Genomic DNA, 24,705 nt, shown 5'->3' with positions numbered 1-24,705 from the left:
TGTCTATTGTTCAAAGTGCTAAAAAATAAAATTGACTTGATATATGTTTATTTCTGCAATACCTCAACCCCCTGATTTGAATTCAGTAGCTTTCGGTCCATGAAACAAATATAATTGGGTGTCAGGGAAAATTCTTTTTATGACCTACATTTGAAAAATCTGAAAGGCAGTCTACCTTTAAAGGCTCAAATCTATATCCTAAATTAAAAATAAAATTTAATGTTACAAATTAATCGTGCCAATAGAATACTGAAAGATCCTGTGAATTTTTTACTAATTTTTTTTTTTTTTAATTATCCATCCATTATCTGTAGCCACTTATCCTGTGCAGAGTCACAGGTAAGCTGGAGCCTGTCCCAGCTGACTATGGGCTAGAGGCGGGGTACACCCTGGACAAGTCTGCAGGTCATTGCAGGGCTGGCACACAGAGACAACCAACCATTCACATTCACACCTACGGTCAATTTAGAGCCACCAATTAGCCTAACCTGCATGTCTTTGGACTGTGGGGGAAACCAGAGCACCTGGAGGAAGCCCAAACAGACACAGGGAGAACATGCAAACTCCACACAGAAAGGCCCTCGTCGGCCACTGGGCTCAAACCCAGGACCTTCTTGCTGTGAGGCGACAGTGCTAACCACTACACCACTGTGCCTGTTATTGTTAAACATTCATATATGCAGCAAACATGAGTAGAAACTTCAGTGCTGCAATACAAGTCCGAATTTCAATAAACTTTCTCGTTATTTTTGGATCAGAATTTTGAGAACTCATTATTATAATAGTATGTTGTTTTCCCCATAAAATGTTGCAATAGAGAAGAGATTTTTGTAACCAATAATGAAATTTTGAAAATGTTTATCTTAAAGTGGGGTGGCATGGTATTGCAGTGGTGAGCACTGATGCCTCACAGCAAGCAAAGTGCTGGGTTTGAACCTGCCTATTGACTGGGGTCTTTCTGTGTGGAGTCTGCATGTTCTTCCTGTGCCTGCCTGGGTTTCCTCCCATGGTTCAAATAAGTGGATTTTGTCAACTGGTTACACTAAATTGCCCATAGGTGTGAATGTGAATGGCTATCTGTCTTGCTCTATTAGTCCCATGAAAGATTGGTGACCTGTCCAGGGTGTACCCCACTTCTCACCCAATGTCAATTAGGACTGGACTCCACAAGACCTCTGAAGGAGTGTTGTGGTATCTGGCACCAACACATTAGCAGCAGATTCTTTAAGTCCTGGAAGTTGTGAGGTGGGGGCCTCTATTCATTGGACTTGTTTGACCAGCACTTCTCACAGATGCTCAATTGGATTGAGATCTGGGGAATTTGGAGGCCAAGTCAACGCCTTGAACTCTTTTAGATGTAGTGGAAGTTCATTATGTCTAACTATTAAAGCTATTTTAAGTTCCTTTCTTAAGACAAGGATTTTTAATATGTTACCTTGTTGACAGGTTCGGCGAGAATCTTCCGCCTTCTTCAAAACAGTCACCAGATGTCGAGTGGTGACGTGCCTTATCAGCTGATGTTATGCTACGGAGGCGTGAACGTCCCGCCCAATTTGACAGGTAGTTCACGCCTCCTGCTGTCAGGTTGCTCCCCCAGGACTGCGCTCCAGGTGTGTGACAGCGCGTACGCTCCCTCATCCCGGTTCATCGTCCTCTGCGCCCGCTTGCGTATCTCCACTGCCTCTAAAATCCAATGCTGGTATCTATTTTCTTCAGCGCGAATGACTCTGGCCTCTTCCCAATTCATTATGATTATGTCGTTTGCAGTGGTCTGAAATGGCTGATTTTAAGTTTTCTTGGTTTGCTTTTTCTTTTTCGGATCTTGTGAGTCTTTTTGTTGTTTCTTTTTCACATTCTATTTGGTGTTCTTTCCTACGAGTATGGAAGCATCTGCCCGTTTCACCAATATAGACTTTATTACATGAACGGCAAGGAATTTCATAGATGACGTTGCATTTATTGTCCAGTTTTATTTTGTCTTTGGGGTGAACTAGCAGCTGTCGGAGGTTCTTGTATGGTTTGACCGGGGTGTTGATATGGTATTTCCTCATGGATCGTTGGATGCGTTCTGTAACTCCTTTTACGTATGGTAATGTGACAAAGCCCCGGTTTGTTTTTTCGGTGTTTTTTCTCGTCTCGTCTCGTCTCGTCTTCTTCCGCTTATCCGGGACCGGGTCGCGGAGGCAGCAGTCTAAGCATGGAAGCCCAAACTTCCCTTTCCCCAGACACCTCGGCCAGCTCCTCGGGAAGAACACCGAGGCGTTCCCAGGCCAGCCGAGAGACATAGTCCCTCCAGCGTGTCCTGGGTCTTCCCCGGGGCCTCCTCCCGGGGGGACATGCCTGGAACACCTCCCCAGGGAGGCGTCCAGGAGGCATCCGAAAAAGATGCCCGAGCCACCTCAGCTGGTTCCTCTCGATGTGGAGGAGCAGCAACTCTACTCCGAGCTCCTCCCGAGTGACTGTGCTTCTCACCCTATCTCTAAGGGAGCGCCCAGCCACCCTGCGAAGGAAACTCATTTCAGCCGCTTGTATCCGCGATCTTGTTCTTTCTGTCATTACCCAAAGCTCATGACCATAGGTGAGAGTCGGAACATAGATCGACCGGTAAATTGAGAGCTTCGCCTTTTGGCTCAGCTCCTTCTTCACCACGACGGACCGGTAAAGCGACCGCATCACTGCGGAGGCTGCACCGATCCGCCTGTCGATCTCACGCTCCATCCTTCCCTCACTCGTGAACAAGATCCCGGTGTTTTTTTCTTGTTTGTTTTTTTTTTTTTCCTTTATTTGTGTCTGTAATTTCCCTTTTCGGATTGCCCACAGTGGATATTGGCAGTTTTTTAATGCCTGTTGGATGTGTTGTTCCTCCTCCTGTCTGTCTTTCTCCTCCGTGATGTTCTGTGTTCGGTCGTATAGTGTTCTGATTACTGACATTTTGTGTGCGATGGGATGTCCAGAGACGATATTGGTCAGTGTGTGTAGGTTTTCTGTATGTTGTAATTCTAATGTTACCTTCTTCTGTGTGGTGTATTTTTAGGTCCAAAAAAGCTATTGTCTTGTCCGTTTCCTCTTCGTGTGTGAATTTGATTTTATCTGTCTTGTCTATGGAGTTTAGATGATCCGTGAGTTGTTGTGTGTGGCCTGTTTTGGTTATTTTAAGAATGGCATCAACGTATCTTTTCCAGAAAATGGGTTTGCAGTCATCCGGTGCTGTTTCTATGGCTCGGGTTTCCAGATCCTCCATAAAAAAGTTGCATAGAGTGGCAGATAGCGGGTCCCCCATTGCAAATCCCTCTTTTTGTCTGTAAATTGTACCTCTGAATTGGAAATATGTGGAAATGAAATGCAATAGTTTTGTTATGTCCTGTGCTGTAAGTTTTGTACGTTTTTTTTCAGGGTTCTGTCTGCTTTTAACCGGTTTTCTACTATGTTGAGTGTGTTTGTGACCGGTGTTTTTGTAAAGAGGGATATGACGTCATGTGATACAAAGATTTCATCCTTTTTTATCTTGATTTCCTTTAGTTCTTTCGCCAGTTGTTTTGAGTTTTTGCAGTGGTATTCCGTGAGTCCGAGGAGTGGTTTAATTATGTCTGCCAGTGTCTTGGAAAGGTTGTAAGTAACTGATCCTATACTGTCTACTATAGGTCTTAGTGGTGCTCCGGGTTTATGAATTTTCAGTGTGCCGTAGATATATCCGGGGGGTGATGTTTGCTGTGGGGATGAGGTGGTTGTATGTTTGTTTATCGATTTTGTTGTCGTCCATTAACGGTTTGAGTAATAATTTTTAGTCTTTTTTTCTTTTCCTCCGTCGGGTCTTTGAGTATTTCATATGTGTTTGGGTCTGTGAGCATTTCATTCATTTGCTTTTCATATTGAATAGTGTCCAGGATAACCGTGGTCCTCCCTTTATCAGCCGGTAGTATTGTTATTTTCTTGTTCTTTGAGTGTTCTGATGGCTTCCATTTCCTGTTTAGTTGTGTTTCTGGGTGGCGGTTTAGCTGAGGTGAGGATGCCTGCTATTTCGTTCCTTAATGTGGCCTTCTGTCCTTGGTCCTGTATCATGTTGCATGCTAGTTCCGTAGCCAATATGAATTCTTCATGTGGGATTTTATTTGGTGTAATGGCATAGTTTAGTCCCTGTGAGAGTATAATGCGTTCTGCTGTTTAGTGTGTGTTGAGACAGGTTGCAAATCCATTTTTCATTTATTTGCTTGTCCTTGCATTTATTTTGTTTCTTTTTGATAAGCCTATTTAGTTTTTTAATATGGCGTGTTTTTGTTTTTGAGAACTCTTGTTCTCGTATTATATTCAGATGTTCTTCCATATTTTTTTTCCATGTCACTGCTGAGTTTGAACCGGCGTTTGAAATCTTGTTCTTTGTGCTATTTCTGTATTTAAATTGTTGATTTTGTTTGTCGTGCATCTAATTCTTTCTCTTACCAGAGTCATTCGCGCTTTTTCAATGGTCCTTTCCGCGTTTCTTGTTGGAACTGGATTTTTTATATAGAGGCTTGCTGGAATGATGCCTTCGTCCCGGCAGCAGAGATTGAAGCGGAGATGGTTTCTTTGTCGTGCCAGTTTTTTCTTTAGCTTTTCCAGTTAGCGTACCTCTTTGGCACAATCTTCTCCATAACTTATTTTTAATATGTAGTGGAAGTTCATTATGTGGGGCGGCACGGTGGTGTAGTGGTTAGCGCTGTCACCTCACAGCAAGAAGGTCCGGGTTCAAGCCCCGTGGTCGGCGAGGGCCTTTCTGTGCGGAGTTTGCATGTTCTCCCCGTGTCCGCGTGGGTTTCCTCCGGGTGCTCCGGTTTCCCCCACAGTCCAAAGACATGCAGGTTAGGTTAATTGGTGACTCTAAATTGACCGTAGGTGTGAATGTGAGTGTGAATGGTTGTCTGTGTCTATGTGTCAGCCCTGTGATGACCTGGTGTACCCCGCCTTTCGCCCATAGTCAGCTGGGATAGGCTCCAGCTTGCCTGCGACCCTGTAGAACAGGATAAAGCGGCTACAGATAATGAGATGAGATGAAGTTCATTATGTCAACTATTAAAGCTATTTTAAGTTTGTTTCTTAAGACAAGGATTTTTAAGATGTTACCTTGTTGACAGTTTCGGCGAGAATCTTCCGCCTTCTTCAAAATAGATAGAATGTGAAAAAGAAACAACAAAAAGACTCACAAGATCCGAAAAAGAAAAAGCAAACCAAGAAAACTTAATCAGCCATTTCAGACCACTGCAAACGACATAATCATATAATGAATTGGGAAGAGGCCAGAGTCATTCGCGCTGAAGAAAATGGATACCAGCGTTGGATTTTAGAGGCAGTGGAGATACGCAAGCGGATGCAGAGGATGATGAACCGGGATGAGGGAGCGTACGCACTGTCACACACCTGGAGTGCAGTCCTGGGGGAGCGACCTGACAGCAGGAGGCGTGAACTACCTGTCAAATTGGGCGGGACGTTCACGCCTCCGTAGCATAACATCAGCTGATAAGGCACGTCACCACTCGATATCTGGTGACTGTTTTGAAGAAGGCGGAAGATTCTCACCGAACCTGTCAACAAGGCAACATCTTAAAAATCCTTGTCTTAAGAAACTAACTTAAAATAACCTTGAACTCTTTGTCATGTTCCACAAACCATTCCTGAACAAGTTTTGCAGTGTGCCAGGGTGCATTATCCTTCTGAAAGAAGCTACTACCATTGGGATCCTGTTGCCATGAAGGCATGTACTTGGTCTGCAACATTGTACATGTCAAAGTAACATCCATATGAATGCCAGGGCCAAGATTTCCCAGAAGAACATTGCCCGGAGCATCACAATCACCCCCCCCCCCCCCCCCCCCCCGTTTTTTCCTCCCACCCCTTTTTTCCGTTTTCCTTTTTATAGTTTATATCTTGTACCTATATTTTATTTCATGTTTATTACTGTTTGCACTGTGGATAAGAGGGAAACACAATTTCAGTTCTCTGTATGTCCTGCACATATGGCATTATTGACAAAGTTGACTTGAACTTGAACAATGCCTCTGCCGGCTTGCCTTTTTCCCATAGTGCATCCTGGTGCCATCTCTTCCCCAGGTAAGCAGCACATGCACCTAGCTGTCCACACATTGTAAAAGAAAGTGATTGATCACACCTGACCACCTTCTTCCATTGCTCCCTGGTCCAGTTCTGATGTTCACATGCCCATTGTAGGTGCTTTCAGGGGTCAACAAGGGCACTCTGACTGGTCTATGGTGGCACAGCCCCATCCACAGTAAGCTGCTATGCACTGTATGACTGACACCTTTCTATCATAGCCAGCATTAACTTTTTCATCAATTTGTGCTATAATAGCTGTTCTGGGTGATCGGGCCAGATGGGATAGCTGTCACTCCCCACACGTATTAGTGCACCTTGGGTGCTCATGACCCCATCAGTGGTTCACCTGTTGTACTTTCTTGGACCACATTTTTTGGTCAGTATTAATACCAGGAACACCCTGCAAGACCTGCTGTTTTGGAAAGGGTCTGACCCAGTCATCTAGCCATCCCAATTTAGCCATTGTCAAAGCCATTCAGATCCTTACACTTGCCCATTTTTTCTGCATCCAACACATCAACTTCAAGAGCTAACTGTTTGCTTGCTGCCTAATATATCCAACTTCTGTCACTGTAACAAGATATGCCATGTACAATGAGATTATTCCACTCAATCATTTTATTCTATCCACCTTCACTGGATTTTGAGAAACGGAGCATTTTTATTTTTTGCAAAGTCGATCAATAAGAACATTATACAAAACATCCAACAAAATAATTTCTGCTTCGGATGTAAACAAATCGATGAAAAGACAGTAGCAATTTGTGAAAAACGCGATTATAATAATTCTTGAAAAATAATTTTTTAAAAATATACATTTTTACTCTCAAATACTTTCATTCCATATTTTGTTGCTTTTTTTTTTTGTATTTTTAGGGGTTTTGTTTTCGAGTAGTTTTATTTTGTCCTCGGTGGGTTCATCAACATGCTTCGCCATTTTGTTTTTCTCTACTTACTGTATATGATCTGATATCCTAGTCGTAGAGTCACCAATCAGAGCACACAATTGCTTATATCCAATGAATGTGGACAGAATAATCAACAATATTCACTTCACCTGTCAGTGGTTTTAATGTTATGACTGATTTAGACATTTGATTGTATAGATTTCTCCCTTTCATTTGTATGAGCTGTCATTCATGACTGAGAATATTGATTTCTTATTACTGTGCTAAAGATTCCTTCCACCTCCAATTTCAATAACATTTAAAGTCTCAGGAAATGATTCATTTCACATATACCTTATAACCAAAACATACATGTGCATTATTTTATGTTCACTATTTAGGATGTAAATTAACACTTTATTTGAGGTGTTAGGAAACCATTGCCTAAATATGGAATGTTACGGAATTACTCATATGCTTGAGTAAAATACAAAGCTGTCACATGTCTCTTTGTTCACTGTCACACAGTTAAACTTGACTATAGATTTACAATTTGGTATAAGCATCTGGAGTTTAGAGCATCTCTTTACATCAACATTACTTACTTCAGACAAGAAAGAATACACCCTTAAACAAACAGACAGGGTTGAAAATGTTCACCAAGTTTCTCCATTTGCATGTGACAGCCATCAAGGGATCTGGAAACTCAGATACTGCACCTGCACAAACAGCAATGACGTCTGACCCCTAGTTCTGCTCATCTGGTACTGAATTAGGACAACAAGGGAAAGTAATAAAGAGTTGAAGGTCAAATATGGACAGAGCACTTTGACTATCCAGCCATGGAAGTGGAATTTGACCATCATCCGTTTCCTTTCATGCTTCCTCACCCCCCCCCCCCCCATTTTTTTTCTCCTTGAGCGCTAATGAGAATGAGGCAAGTTCTAAAAGTTTTAATCATGAGCGTCCATTTTTTGAGAGATAAATTAGTCTTAATGTAATCCATGTAGTCATCAGGGAACATTTTTTTTTTTTTGTATAAACTGCACAGGCTGCTGTTCTAGAGCCCTTGGGGGTAAAACTCTGCTTCATGCAGATAATATTGGCAGACGGCGACAGGATTTAATTTATTTTTGATTAAGCTCAGTTAAGGTTAGATACAGAGCTGTCTGTGGAATTTAGACAATGGATAATGGCCAACAGCTAAACAAGCCTGTAGTCTAATCCCCCTTCCAAATAGAAAATCCTATTAAATGCTGCAACAAATGAGAAAACAATGACATTAGAAGTGATATTTCAGACCAGGTGGCACAGAATTATCAGACTGGCATAAATATCCATTGCTTGCTTATTTTGTTAAAAATCAATTATTGGTATCACTGATGTCTTGTTTTCCATTTGTCGACCCATGTAGGCCAACCTAAAACCTAAACCCGTCACTACAGAGATTCATAGGAAATAGGATAATTGGGTTGGACTCACTGGTGACAGCTGTGCCACTCCCAGGTATGCCGTGGTCGGTTGGGCATGAAATCAGCTGTTCCCTGGTTCTTAACCCGCTGAGGGAAGCGTAGCAGGACCCTGACATCATAGTCAGTGATGTCAGAGCTGTAGGCTGTACTGTGGAAAAGACAAACATTTCCCAGGCTGTTAAGTACAAAAACGCAGTGTACTCTAAGCAGTGATATTACAGCCACAGTTAATTATCACTGTCACACTTGACTTGCATATCATAAAAACAAGTGTACTAGTACTGGAAATAAAAGCTTTTGGAGACAAGTCCAAAGTTAGATCTTTAAAATATCTAAAAGGTCAAGAAACAAACATTTACCTTGACAGGCACTTTTCTTCAGCGGCACAGCGAAGAGAGTACATGTGAGATCGTTGGATGTATGTGGAAGCCTGGATGTAGTTAGGGTCAGGTACCAGGTCAGGCAATCCTTATCACAAAAGACAACTTTAATCAGTCTATGATCAATACATGAATTAAATACTGTTAAAAATTCATCTCATCTCATCATCTCTAGCCGCTTTATCCTTCTACAGGGTCGCAGGCAAGCTGGAGCCTATCCCAGCTGACTACGGGCGAAAGGCGGGGTACACCCTGGACAAGTCGCCAGGTCATCACAGGGCTGACAGAGACAACCATTCACACTCATATTCATACCTACGGTCAATTTAGTCACCAGTTAACCTAACCTGCATGTCTTTGGACTGTGGGGGAAACCGGAGCACCCGGAGGAAACCCACGCGGACACGGGGAGAACATGCAAACTCCGCACAGAAAGGCCCTCGCCGGCCACGGGGCTCGAACCCGGACCTTCTTGCTGTGAGGCAACAGTGCTAACCACTACACCACCGTGCCGCCCTGTTAAAAATTGTTTGAAATAAATATATATATAATATAAAAATTTTTTTTTTTTTTTCAATTTGTTCACTGGTGCTTTCACACCTATTATAGTATATATTTATATTATAAAGATATTCTAATATCAATGCTGGAATTAAACAAATCAAAAAAGAAAGAAGACAGAGTCATCTATATCCCCCTCCCTATATACCAACTATATACCAAGTTTCAAGATATTATTTGTCACATTTTTCAAGTTCTGCTGCAGGAAACCAACCCTACCTCTTTACACTGACCTCAGCAGCCCATGGCATAAACCCACCAGACCTTTGGTTCAGGTGAGCTAAATATTAGAATTTCTTACATTTCTTAGTATCAAAAGGCACATATACATTACTTAATCACCACATATACCAACTTTCAAGACCATACCACTAATAGTTTTCAAATTCTGCTCCGGAAACAAAACCTACCCCTAAGACTAACTTGAGATACTAAGTCTGAAATTGTTTCCATGGAAACATATCTCATTATCTCTAGCCGCTTTATCCTTCTACAGGGTCGCAGGCAAGCTGGAGCCTATCCCAGCTGACTACGGGCGAAAGGCGGGGTACACCCTGGACAAGTCGCCAGGTCATCACAGGGCTGACACATAGACACAGACAACCATTCACACTCACATTCACACCTACGGTCAATTTAGAGTCACCAGTTAACCTGACCTGCATGTCTTTGGACTGTGGGGGAAACCGGAGCACCCGGAGGAAACCCACGCGGACACGGGGAGAACATGCAAACTCCGCACAGAAAGGCCCTCGCCGGCCACGGGGCTTGAACCTGGACCTTCTTGCTGTGAGGCGACAGCGCTAACCACTACACCACCGTGCCGCCCTCCATGGAAACATTTCATTTCATTTCATTATCTCTAGCCGCTTTATCCTTCTACAGGGTCGCAGGCAAGCTGGAGCCTATCCCAGCTGACTACGGGCGAAAGGCGGGGTACACCCTGGACAAGTCGCCAGGTCATCACAGGGCTGACACATAGACACAGACAACCATTCACACTCACATTCACACCTACGGTCAATTTAGAGTCACCAGTTAACCTAACCTGCATGTCTTTGGACTGTGGGGGAAACCGGAGCACCCGGAGGAAACCCACGCGGACACGGGGAGAACATGCAAACTCCACACAGAAAGGCCCTCGCCGGCCCCGGGGCTCGAACCCAGGACCTTCTTGCTGTGAGGCGACAGCGCTAACCACTACACCACCGTGCCGCCCCCCATGGAAACATGAAAAATTAAAATTTCTCAAATTTCTTAGTATGAAAAGGCACATCTGCATCACCTTGTTAACATGTATTCCAAGTTTCAAATCCGTATCACGAATAGTTTTGGATATATGCTCCAGAAACGAACATTGCTCTTAGAAACTAAGTAAAAATCTATTTTTTATGTAAAAATTTGAAAAATACTTTTTTTCAAAAATCCAAAATAGCAAAAGGCACCAGGTCACGTGTGGCTTGATATGTATACAAAGTTTCACGAAGATATCTTCAGTACTTTTAAAGATGTGGCCCAGAAACGAAAATGTGACCGGCCGGCCGGACGGAACCTGTTTCTATATCCCCTGCCAAAGAGAAATTGGCAGAGGGCCATGCTAAAAAACACAAAAATCACCCAAGCACAGAGAACACAGAGCCAGAGCTCAATTAAGCTAGATTAATTTTATAAAATACAGTGTATTGCACTGATTTCCTTTTTTTTTTAAATTATTATTATTTTTTGGTTCAGTGGTCTAGATCTCCAGAGCACATGACAGTTCTGAAGCACTACAGCTCTGTCCTTTGGCTCAGTTTACCAGCTTGTCTCCAAAGAAATTAATACCATCCACAACCCAAAATACATGCCATAATCGGTTTAATTCCAGCATTTGGGTCAATTTGGACTGGCTCACTTTTTCACTTCGCACTGTGAGTTGGCCTAGTGGTTAGCATGTCCATTTCTTGACTGGGAGAGCATGAGTTCTACTCATGGTTGGGTCATACCAAAGACCATCATAAAAAATGGGACCTACTGCCATTTGGCAAGGCATGCTGCAATACAGATGTGAGTGGGGAGTCAAACTCTCATGGTTACCAGAGGACTAGCCTCTCACTGTAATCCTAACTGCTATACAGTTAGGATTATACTGCTATACCAAGAAGTGGAGATCGGCGCTGCCCAGTGTGCCTTCAGGGCCTGGCTAGTACTGGGATGGGAGACTGCCTGGGAAGACCAGGTCCTGGCATGGGAGGAGCTTTGACTTTTCCCTTCAAACAAACCATGCTATAATTTGACTGGAACCAGACTGCGACAAACTCACTCAGATGCTCTTCAAATGGTTGTTTTGGGCCACATCCAAGTTTGATTGCTGGGTTTGCACCTTTCTAAATTAACCACACTACATAGAAAATGCACCAGGGTTTGATTCAAATGGACTAAACATTGCATTGCAACCTTATTCTCATGATGCTAGTAAGGTTTCATCTGTTTTCATCATGATGCTAGTAAGGTTTCATCTCTGACTTTTTTCTAAGGTCCATTTTTAAGCTTGATGTCATCATATTAAACACAATGTTTGCTAATACCTGAAACCAAAACCTTTTATACTGAAATTTAATACAGTGTGAATTGCACAAACAGTCCCCACCAAGAATAGTACAAAATAAAATTAAGAAACACCCAAATAAATAGAAAGTCAGTGCATGGTAGTGAGATAAAGCAAGTATGAACAGTAGAACAACAATGATCTCATTTCCCCGCTGGTCCCAAACTGGGCCCAAAACCAACTCTGTTATAAAAATAAATAGAGAGAAGGAGAAAAAAAAACATGGTGGCTGTCAGGGCTAATATCTAACACTTTCAGAGAGATATATATCATAAAGCACCAAGGAACCTGCCTTTTAGCTCCTCTTATGGCTAAAGAACTAGGCAAGACAAGGGCAGCTCTAAACCAGTAAAAATGCTGCACAGAGAACACCCACTAAACTTTTATGGCTTTGGAGCTTTTAAGACTTGATTGCTGCACATATCTACAATAAGTGCTTCAACTATGTGCTCCAGCAGTCTCAGTTCTGAGTACACATCCGATTTGTCATCTCTCTCTGAACCAGACTTTGTGGCTTCCTAGGTCAGGTCTAGTAAATAGTGTAACAGCAGTGTGAAAAGGAGAGGCTGAAGTTTCTCCTTCCTGCCACCACTTCAAACAGGTTGATGTGCTTACAGTATATGATGTTTCATCTCTATTACATGTAGACTGTTAACTACAAAAAGCAAAGCCATACTTTGTTCAGAATTTTCTATTGAAGCTTGATTATCTTATAAGGACACAGCATTTTTCCACTTTTCCAATTGAGGTTCATCATAAATATTCACTCAAACCGAAATGTAGATGGATACACTATACGATACACCATAAGCAGCTACATCAGGCATATGCACTGACATAACAATGACAAACAAAGTGTGTTTCAAAACCCAGTGCTGCAAGCTATTAAAACAAATAAGGTGGATGGTTGAGTGTGGTAGGTGTGGAATCTGGCATGGTGTTGAGATATGAAGGTTCACTGAAGGAAATCCTTGCAGGTTGTTTTTTATTCTGATAGTTAACTCCTTTAACTATGTGACAAACGAGCAAATTGGTAAAAGAATATCCGACAGTTATAGTAACATCCAAAACTCATAAAGATCTTCTTCTTCTTCTTTACTTTTGTAACTTCTCATCAACAAAGTGTCCACCCTTTTCTGTCAGCCCTATGACTGTTGCTTTAGAAACTGAGATCACTCGCATGCAAAAGAGTTCCACATTATGAAATAAGCCTTTTGGCCTCAGCTATGAATGGGTCTCATATGGCCTCCCTGAGTCACCTCCCCTCTTCAATCAACACACACACACACACACACACACACACACACACACACACACTTTTGTAACCAGAAAAAAAGCAATCTGTTTCTTGAGGCAACCTTATGTGTTGGGAGAACATTCTATACCTATGTTCGAGTCTTGCTCCTGTTTTCACCCCCACACCCAAATGCTATAATCCTTATGTACTTCTCCCCACCCTTTGTTGCACATACTAGGATCATTCACCCTGTAAATACCCCCACTCACCACCACACCCCTTAGCTACCCTTTGGCTTGATGAAGTCACTGCCAACCCTCCAAAAACAATGAGAACATTTAATGCAGAATGCCTGGCCATATGCTACACATACACTCACAGATTTCATAACACCTGGTTCCAATAACGTGGCCATTTGTGGAGATGAGATAAGCTTGTAGTTCCTTTCGTTTGCAAATTGAAATCCAGTACAAAGGGAATGAGAAATGCATCGTGTCAAAGAAGAATGTCAGTGTTCAAACACAAAATCATGAAAATCTAGTAGAAAATAATGTCCCTTCCCAGCTGCACATGCAAAAAAACTTCAGCATCAAACAGTGTAGTTTGAGTCCCCGGGGCTTTAGGTTTGTCCAACCCAAAGGAGCTATGCTTGCCAGGAAACACATTGAGATGGCAAGAGAGCTACATTTTTTAGATCTCACTATTTTTTTACTCACTTCCTTTTCCATCAAATAGAGAGAGGGAAGGATTTTGAAGCATACTCCACATGAGCATCCATTTCAAATTACCACCAGCTGTGCAACTGCATTACAATACAATTCCTCTCTGGTGTACTAAACCAAGGTATAGCTCATAGTGAATAAGTTACAGCAACACAGAATATATATTTGTCATGATGTTCAGACTAAATATCACAACTGGGAATTAGGGGACTGAAAAAAAGTAGACTACAATTATTCTTGCTGCTAGTTTTATTTGCACATAAAGCTGAAAGCTACCAAAAGGAATTTTGAATATTATAAGCTCTGCAGCACATAAAAAATTGGATTTCTTGAACAAATGGTGCAGTGTGTGGATGTCACTATATGGTACCTCTTTGATGAGACCGGTAGACACTTCCTACATTGGTGGCGGGGTTCTCTGCGAAATTGGAGTTGAGAGGGTTACGTGCAGGTTGCTGAATGAATGGAGGCACAGGTTGTGGCCTTCCAAATGGTGGAAACTGCTCATACTGGGGGCTTTGCAGGGCAGGTTGGCCTACACCAGTTGAAACTGATTCTGCAGCATTACTTGTATCAGGAAGACCTGCTGTTTCATCATTGTACAAGCTGTGTGTGTACCGGCGGTCCAAACCATCCGAGAATGGAGGCTCTGCAGGTTGGGCAGGAACAGCAGGAAATGGTGGTGCACCATATGGTGGATAATAGCGGTAACTGTCATCCCTTCTTTCTGACCTAGGAGCCACAGGAGCTAGTCCTCCTCCTGTAAATACACCACCACCATAACTTCCAACAGAATAACCACCACCACCTCCACCACCACCATACCTTACTCCTGTGAAACTGCCACTTGGGTCTGCTGAATACCCTGTTCCTTGGAATGGTGGTTCAAAAGGTTCATATGGGGCATAATAGGAAGGTTGCTGTTGGAAAGGGTACTGTGGGTAAGATGGTACACTGAAGGTAGAAGAGGAAGAGGATGATGAGGAAGAAGAAGAACCAGAGGAAGTTCTGTAACGTGTGCTTGGGGATGACTGAAATCGACTTGATTCACCTGTACTAGAAGTACCTTGACGCCAATTTTCTGGCACTTGCCCAAATCCAAAGGGGTGTCTGGCTTGGCCCCTGATGGTTTCTGAGTTACCTCTGGAAGGTGCCTGCCTGCGTACGTTTCCTCCATTTGGTCTGGACCTTCTGTTAGAGCTGTCAGCTAAAAATACTTGATGACTTCTGTCCCGTTCCCGTCCCCGAGCAGGGATGTACTCAGCTCCACTGTTGAGCAGGCTAAACACCCGTCCATTGTTCTCCCATTGGATCACTTGCCTCCAGGGATTTGAAGGGGAATCTTGTCCCTGACTAGAAGACTGAGCTTGTGATTGTACCCCAACAATGCCTAGCAATATCCACACCCAGCAAGATATGAGAATAGGCTGCATCTTCACAAGATTTGCATGGAAAGCAACAATCTTTAGAACCAAAATGAATTTCTGTGAGTCCAGATCACTGAATAATAATCCTTGATCCTTGATCCAAAGTGCACAAAACAACCAAAGAGATGGAGATTGCAGTGTCCATATGCAGTCCTTACAGTTAAAAAGCAGTGCTACAATTCAGTCTTTTGAATTGTCCTTGGTGCAGACATACCTGTGAGGAAGAGAGGACACTTCTAACATCCCAGAGTAGGCAACTGTATAACAGTCCTTCCTCTTCCTGATTGTTTGGGTATGGAATTGTCAGTAGGTTGAGCATTGCTCTCGAAGCTTCTCTTGGAAGAACTGCCTACTGCTTCCTAACTCCAGCTCTCTATTTGCCTCTCTGATTGCTTGCAACCTCTCCCAAAATTTCCCCCTCTTCTGTACTCACTCTCATTCCCTCTACAGTTCCCTCCCACATGGCCCTAGTGCTAGAGCTGTTTCCCTATAACCATAGCAAAGCCAGATCTTTGTACAGGTTTCCAGAGTCAACATCACCATCTGTGGAGACATTTAGATTGCCAGCATGTCCAGAGCACAGATTCTTTTGATCAAGGGGACAGGAAGGGATGTCTGGTGCAAAGCCTGGTTTCAGCAATACATGAGCATCATTTTTTTTCTCACACATAACATTATAATCATTTACATGAGTAAAAGGGAAAATATGAAGGGCTAGTAATAACAACCAAGTACAGTTTCTCCTTGAAATTTAGATAGAAGAAAAGAAACAGAGGTCCTTTTGTGTTTAGGTGTTTTAACTGCAACTGAATAAACTATACTGTTGAACCCCAGTAGGCCCTCTGGACTGCCTCTAGTGTTATACAGTAAGTGTTACCAAAGTTGTAGTGTTCTGTAACCTTATTCACATGTTTCCCTCATGGATACACACAACCAACAAAAGATATAATTTGTAAGTGATGCTGACAAGGTTTGGTGCAGGACTTGAGGTCACTAGCTTCTTTTTCATATGTGTATGTGAACTGGGAGCTAGCAAAGTCATTCAGAAGACACTGACAAAATAATTTAAGGAATTTAAAGAATGTATTATTACGGGCTCAATTATCCAGCATAATGAGGTGATTATTTCAAATTAGGAGGTTGTGTTTGACTGATCAGGAAAAAAAACTACAGGACATAACTATATAAGTGATTCAGAAAAAAAAATACAAGTATAGTGGGACAGGCAATACAAGATGCATCTTTGAAAGCCTTTACTGGATATCAGTGGTATGTTCTGATTGCAGTGTAACCTTCTGAAGTATTCATGGATTGAACCAATCCACTACTTGCATTACATAATTTATTTACTCTGAAGAACTATTCAGCAAATGTCCTTAATTCTCCTTCTTATTTACATTAACCATTTTAATGGCAGTTTCTTCAGAGGGCATTTGTACACGTGTTTTGGTTTGAGGTTTTCAGATTGGGTCTTGTCCAAACATTATATGCATCAAATGTCCCTATTTTGTTATCAAAGTCAGCGCTTATACTGGGTATTTGTGTTGGCTCACCTAATCAGTAATGTTCCAAGTGTGCCAGCAAGTGAGGCATGACTGCATTCCTCTTGAGATTATGTATTTAAATTGAACAGCTGTGAACAACCATTTTCAGGCAGCTCATTTGAAATGAGACCCTCTATGGATAAGTGACTGGTTTTCACAGCATATTCTTGGCGGACACTGAGCAATGTGCTTCAAAGCAAAGCTTTTGGGCTACAGAAAATAAAAAGAAGGTGGAGTCACCTTAGGTATTAGGCCAAGCATTCACTTACATCAATCCAAGCATTGATACGTATGTTATAATCTTTATCATCAAAACTAGTGATGTTAAAATCTCATATGGTGTGTAGGTGTTCTGACTAAAATAATGTTCCCTGTTTTCTTAAACCATCTGAATTGCTGGAATGAACAGTCAAAGTGAAACTAGCATCTCATGATGTTTTACGCAACAGCTCTTCCAAGAAAATCATCTTTGGCTGTCTGGAAATGTTAAGTGGATGCAAACATCAGGAGGTTGGTGCAGATTATGTAAGATGCTCACCACGCTTGGGCCTTTTAAAACATCCCGTGAACATTCCATTGAATCCTACAGGAAGAAAAGATAACAGGATGAAGAAAAGGGGAAAGAAAATGAGAAGTCAAAAGAATGTACCGTAAACATTGCTTCATGTCCTGATATCCTGACGTCCTCTAGTCTGTTATGTGCTCTTTGTTGAAATTTCCTTCAGCAATGTATTGTAAAAGGTCAGAAAAACAAGTACTGAGCCAAAAACTGAGACAGAAGACAATTTGAAAAGCATTTTTCACATTCTTGTATTCCTGAATTTCCACTAAACCCAATATATTTAATCAAGAAGCCACAGGAATGCTTCTTCCTCACCATCTCAGTTCATCTCATACCACATTCAATGTGTGGCTCATTAATTTTTCTAAGTAAAATATCATCTGCCTTTCACTTACCCAGAGAAATAACAAAAGGTCAGATGCAATTACTCTCATTTTTGCATGTTATTTAGAGTCTACTAAAGTGCTCGTTTAAATCAAAGAGTTGAAAGGACTGGACATTCTGCTTGTTCTTGAAATGACAGTACCTACTATGTCCTTCCTGATTTGCGATGCCAGACATGAACACGAGGACACACACACACACACACGAGCCAGAGCTTTATTCTGTGCTTCCATAACACTTTAGTGACTTTGTGTCAGGGACCACACGGGCCCTGAGACTGCCCTTTGAACATCAGAGACATTTAAATGAGTTTGTTTAGGTGCATACTAGACCCCATGAAGGCTTATCTGCTCTGGCCTTTTGCTTTGCTGTCATGTTTTGCAGACCTCTGCCATGGCCTTCAGGCCTGGGCCATATCTTGAGACTCATCTTTGGGCAGCCTCAGGTGTTTTAACCCAACAAGAAGGGCAAGAATTCTAAATATTCAAGAAGCACATTTTTGGGTCCAGACCACATTTTCTGACATTAAATAGTACATATGAATTCTAATAACTTTATTACAGTGCTAATCTATGACTAGCATGCAAAGTGTCAGTTTAGCACCCTACTGTGGTTGGTTTAGGTTTACACATACATAAGGATACTATGAAAACAAGGCTTATTATTATTATTATTATTATTATTATTATTATTATTTCTTCATCCGGCCAACAGGCGATGAGCTAATGCCATCGTGTGTTTCCATCATTTGTCCAGTATCGTCCACATTTCATGAAAATCGCTTCTTCTCTCTCAGTTCTTCACTGATTTTTATTCTTTTTGGCAGAAAGGTAGGTCTGCCTGGGGTGCATTATAGCTTCTACCCAAATTTGCATTATTGCAATTAATAATGAAGATATGGAGTAATTAAGCCCTAACGAGCGGTTTCCACACAAATTGCTTCTTCTTCCTCAATTCTTCACCAATTTTGATTCTTTTTTGCATGAAGGTAGGGGTACCAGGGTGCATATAACTTCTACCCAGATTTGCTTCATTACAATTATTAATGAACTTATGGACTAATTAAGCCTTAATGAGCCGTTCAACAAAAATAGTTTCTTCTCGGTCAATTCCTCGCCGTTTTGGATTCTTTCTGGCAAATAGGTCAGTATTCCTAGGGTGTATATAACTTCTATATATAGCTTGTATATAGTGTATATAGCTTGCAACATTTATTGTGCAAGATGGCCCACTTTAGATCATTCCTTCTGGACTAGACAGGACCGGAGTGAGCTACGCCGTCATTGACGGTCTCGTTGTTGTTGTTGTTATTATTATCATTAGTAGTAGTAGTAGTAGTAGTAGTAGTATAAATGTTTTGTTTCATTTATGGGATGCAAGCCCATACACAATGCAAACACTTATTCACACCTTGGGGGAAATTTAGCATCGTCAATCCACTTACCAGCATATCTTTGGGAGATGGGAGAAAATCAGAGAACCTGGAGAAAACCCACCCATGCATGGGATGACCATGTGAACTCCACATAGACAGTAACCCAAGATCACAGTCAAACTGGGGACCCTGATGTCTGTGAGGCTACCTGCTTTGCCACCGTGACCACCTCATTTCAAATTGGTCAAATTTGTAGGAATAGTCCAATTTCATGCAAAGGCTGACCCTCAAGTCTCTGTCCTGCAATACAACGAGGAAAAAAAAATTGAATGTTGGTGCACACCTACCTTGGTTAAACTCCACAACTGCTGTATCATGCATACTTTGCTGGTCAATCAATCAATCAATCAATCAATCAATTGGTGATGGCCCACTGTAGTAACAATGCTTCAAAATGCTTATTTTCAAATTGATGCACAATAAGCTTATTTCATTAGGCTATTAACAATAATATGATCCATCCATCCATTTTCTTCCACTTATCCGAGGTTGGGTCATGGTGGCAGGAGGCTCAGCAGGATATTCCAGGCATCCCTCTCTCCAGCGATGCTTTCCAGCTCCTCCTGGGGGATCCCAAGGTGCTCCCAGGCCAGATGAGATATATAATCTCTCCAGAGTGTTCTGGGTCTACCCCGAGGTCTCCTCCCAGTTGGACGTGCCTGGAAAACCTCCAAAGGAAGGTGCCCAGGAGGCATCCTAATCAGATGCCCGAACCACCTCAGCTGACTCCTTTTGCCATGAAGGAGCAGTGGTTCTACTCCGAGATCCCTCCAGATGTCTGAGCTGCTCACCTTCTTTCCAAGGGTGAGCCCAGCCACCTGACGGAGAAAGCTCATTTCAACCACTTGTATCTGCGATCTCATCCTTTTGGTCATTACCCAAAGCTCATGACCATAGGTGAGGGTTGGAATGTAGATTGACTGGTAAATCGAAAGCTTTGTCTTCCGGCTCAGCTCACGCTTCACTATGATGGTCCAGTACAATGCCCTCATTACTGCTGATGCCGCCCCAATCTGCCTGTCCATCTCATGATCCATTTTACCATCACTTGTGAACAAGGCCCTGAGATACTTGAACTCCTTCACTTTGGGCAGCAACTCAATCCCAACTTGGAGGGGGCACGCCACTGTTTTCTGGCAGAGAACCATGGCCTTTTATATGAGGTATAGTGATAATGCTTATATGTAATAATCCAATGGTTTTTCCAGTCTTTCCCTATCTAGTTTCAATGATCCTGTGCCCACTGTAGCCTCAGATTCCTGTTCTTAGTTGACAGGAGTAGAAGGCAATGTGGACTTCTGCTCTTTTAGTTCATCCACCTCAGGTTTTGACATGTTGCACATTCTGAGATGCTTTTCTACTCACCACAGTTGTAAAGAATGTTTAGTTGGATTACCATAGCTGTGCTATCAGCTTGAATCAGTCTGGCCATTCTCCTCTGGGTATTCTCCTCTCCTCTCTTATCAACAAGCCATGATTTTTGCTGATCCCTCACTAGCTAGTGTCAGGTAGATAAACGTCACTGTGTTGAATAGTCAGTGCAAAGAGTGTAAAGATTTTTATCTTGACAATAAATGAAGAAGTGTTTAAATTAAACTACTATCTTGAGTTCAAAATAATATCATGGTATCATCTAGTTCAAGATCTTGCGACATGTCCAGGGTTTACCTCGCCTGTCACCCATAGCCAGCTGGGATAGGCTCCAGCTTGCCCACAACCCTGCACAGGATAAGTGGTTATGGATAATGGATGGATGGATAATGGATGGATCTAGTTCAAGATGATACCACTGTATCATATCAACTACTTGTTTCTTTTTTAACAGATTGGTCTTTAGGATATCAGTTGCATTTTGTTCAAGTGTTCCAGTGTAGAATGTGACAGCAGTTGAAGAATAAACTTTAAACTGAGCCTTTTTAAATCAGATAACATAGTTAATTAGGTAATTATAAGATTCATTCTTATAATACTGCATCATTTGTGAGCAGATAGTATTGTAAGGACATAAGAAATAAGAAAAAGTGTTGGGGGTGTATGCCAATCTGCCAAGTGAGCATTTTTTTTCATTTATTCATTAAAAGGCAAGGCAAGTTTATTTATATAGCACATTTCATACACAGTGGCAGTTCAATGTGCTTTACAGAAGTAAAAGCAAAACAGTAAATGATAGAAAATAAAATTACATAAAATAAATGGGGAAGAAAATTAATAAGAATTAAACAATAGTAGAAATAAAATAATAAAATGAGATAAAAGTTCAATTAAAAAAAAAGACCCTAAAAGACCCTAGTCACATATATTTAAGTTATACAATGTGCAGTAAAGTAAAATAACTGGTGAAAACCAAACTCCATTATCTGTACTTCATATACAAGCAGTTAAAAGGAAGTCTAACTACATCATAGCAGATCCCACCCACCTCCTGCACAAGTCTTTCCAGTTACTACCATCAGGTTGCCGCTGCAAAGTCCCCCTTGCCAAGAAAAACATTTTCCATAACTCATTCACTCCCTCTACTGTAAAAACCTTAAATAAACAATAACATTTCCCTACCTTTACAACCACCACCGGGCGGCACGGTGGTGTAGTGGTTAGCGCTGTCGCCTCACAAGCAAGAAGGTCCGGGTTCGAGCCCCGTGGCCGGCGAGGGCCTTTCTGTGTGGAGTTTGCATGTTCTCCCCGTGTCTGCGTGGGTTTCCTCCGGGTGCTCCGGTTTCCCCCACAGTCCAAAGACATGCAGGTTAGGTTAACTGGTGACTCTAAATTGACCGTAGGTGTGAATGTGAGTGTGAATGGTTGTCTGCAGGGGTTAAATTGGGCCGGGGCTGTCTGGGGCTGAGCCCCAGCACATAAGCTCGGAGCGGATGGCATATGATCACGCACACATCAAAAGCAACAAACCCTTTTCACGATTTTCAGTTCTGAATAATTAAATATCGTTTTATTAATCAATAAACCCATGACTTTTATGAGATAGATCATAGTTTTCCTGATAACAAGACGACCTGTCAAAGCAATTTAGAACAGAACTTGCGATCAGAGATTCTGGTTTCTGGAACACTGCGTGGGTTGCCAATTCCGCTTTTTATAAGCGACTTTGGGGTTTCTTTTTTTGTGAGCTAGCTTTAAAAAAAAAATCAGAAGTCGTGGTTTGCAGGTTTTTGGGCTTGTGTTTCAGCGTTGTGACTTGTTTATAATTTTCTCCGTACACCGTCTCCCCTTTTACCTGCATACGATCCTAATCCATCAGAGGTGCTTGAACGAACTGTCTGTGCATTTGGCGAGTTCAATTTCCATAGTCCCCAGTTATCGACAGAAATTAGCCAGGGGGAAGGGGGAGATAATCATTATCATATTTTTTATTATTAAAAACAAAATATCAAATAATACTGAAGAGGGGAAAAATAATACTGATCTAAATATGTTGTGTTTTTATTTTTAGACAGTATGTGTTTAGCAAAACACATACTGTCTAAAAATAAAAACACAACATATTTAGATCAGTATTATTTTTTCCCCTCTTCAGTATTATTTGATATTTTGTTTTTAATAATAAAAAATATGATAAGGATTATGTTCACTGTATTGTTAATATTATTAGTGTTTTATTATTTATTGTTAATATTTAATTTAATGTTAATTTATTATTATTTATTGTTAATATTATTAGTGTATTATTAGTGTAATTATTATTGTTATTATTATGTATTCAATTATTTATTTGGCATGTGGTGCTTTTTGTATTGTCTAGAACATACATATGAGCATATTATAGCAGCAAAATAGAAGCACAATCATTTGAATGCAGCAAAACTTTTGCTGCATTCAAATGATTGTGCTTCTATTTTGCTGCTATAATATGCTCATCTTATGTATGTTCTAGACAATACAAAAAGCACCACATGCCAAATAAATAATTGAATACATAATAATAACAATAATAATAAATGCTTCCAATGTTATAGTGTTGTTTGTATTTGGTTGCATTCACTGCATGAATATATTTGATTGACAATTTGACTGACAGTGTTTTGGCATATTTAACATTTATCCTCCAAAATAAATCAACTGTTTTGGTTTAAGATTGTGCAAGCCTTCAAATTTTCTCACTGAACATTTCTTCTTCACATTTTTCACCTGTAGGCATGTGACAAGATTTAACATGATATTGCTCAACCAACCTCTGTAAAGTCAGCTAGCAACTTATTAAAATGCACCAGAATTCAGCAAATAACATGTATGATAATAAAAAACTTCTGGGGGAGGCCCCCCAGGCCCCCCACTAATCATTTCCTTCAAACCAATGTACAACAACCTGTACAATCTGTTACATTGGCCAACCAATCTACATTCAAACTGCCATAATGTGTAGGGGGGCACTACAAGACACACATAGGCCTACAACACACAGATAAGGTGTATATCTCTGTGCAATATGATATGGTTATCAAATTAGAGGGTTATTTTCCAAAAAGTATATTGGGGCAGGGTGGCGGGGGCAGGGTGGCGGGGGCAGGGGCGGGTACGAGGCAGAGCCCCCCCACATAACCAATCCCAATTTAACCCCTGGTTGTCTGTGTCTATGTGTCAGCCCTGTGATGACCTGGCGACTTGTCCAGGGTGTACCCCGCCTTTCGCCCGTAGTCAGCTGGGATAGGCTCCAGCTTGCCTGCGACCCTGTAGAACAGGATAAAGCGGCTAGAGATAATGAGATGAGATGAGATGAGACAACCACCACCATGATATAAACACAAGGCCAATCAGCAAACAAACTGTACCATCAGTATTATAGTATTATCATTTTATTTCCCTTTTCCCCATATATATATATATATATATATATATATATATATATATATATATATATATATATATATATATAAAAGTTATTCTATGAACTCGAGTAGTACATGAGCTGATAGCCGACAACGCACAAAGCAGTACGTTGGCTATTAGCCATTTATGACAAGATTGAGTGGAATAACTGTTTTATTATACCCACATTCACTGCACCAAAACTTTTTCAAACACAAATGTCTAACTGCAAATGTCTGGGTTTTTTTGCACCAAAAACCAGACATTTGCAGCTAGAATAGTCATTTACCACATTAGCAATGTATAGAGTGTATTTCTGATTAGTTTAAAGTGATCTTCATTGAAAAGAACAGTGCTTTTCTTTCAAAAATAAGGAAATTTCAAAGTGACCCCAAACTTTTGAACGGTAGTGTATGTATGTATGTATGTATGTATGTATGTATGTATAATTCCCATTTGTACACATTTGCCTTGAAACAACGAAGAATTTCCACTGCATGTTGAAAATATGTATAAATATTTGAAAATATTTCTGCATCTTTCTTTGCCTCCTCTGCTTCTGAGTGAATGTAGTGCATTTCAACATGCAGTGAGAAACCCAGTCTCAG

General features: G+C 41.3%; 1 protein-coding gene across 1 annotated transcript in view; it reads right to left on the bottom strand.

The window, feature by feature from the left end:
- Positions 1–15,743, bottom strand: part of loxl1 (lysyl oxidase-like 1) — a 42,207-nt gene extending 26,464 nt beyond the window's left edge. Inside the window, exons 1-3 of the mRNA XM_060923339.1 lie at positions 14,301–15,743; positions 8,803–8,911; positions 8,454–8,591 (exon numbers count right to left, since the gene is read on the bottom strand). Coding sequence (XP_060779322.1) covers positions 8,454–8,591; positions 8,803–8,911; positions 14,301–15,363 — 1,310 coding nt within the window. The 5' untranslated portion in view covers positions 15,364–15,743. The remainder of the gene's footprint in view (positions 1–8,453; positions 8,592–8,802; positions 8,912–14,300) is intronic.
- Positions 15,744–24,705: the final 8,962 nt, after the last annotated feature.

Source organism: Neoarius graeffei, chromosome 6 (assembly GCF_027579695.1).
Source record: "Neoarius graeffei isolate fNeoGra1 chromosome 6, fNeoGra1.pri, whole genome shotgun sequence".
Classification (NCBI taxonomy): Eukaryota; Metazoa; Chordata; class Actinopteri; order Siluriformes; family Ariidae; genus Neoarius; species Neoarius graeffei.
This window is presented reverse-complemented; position numbering and strand designations above follow the sequence as displayed.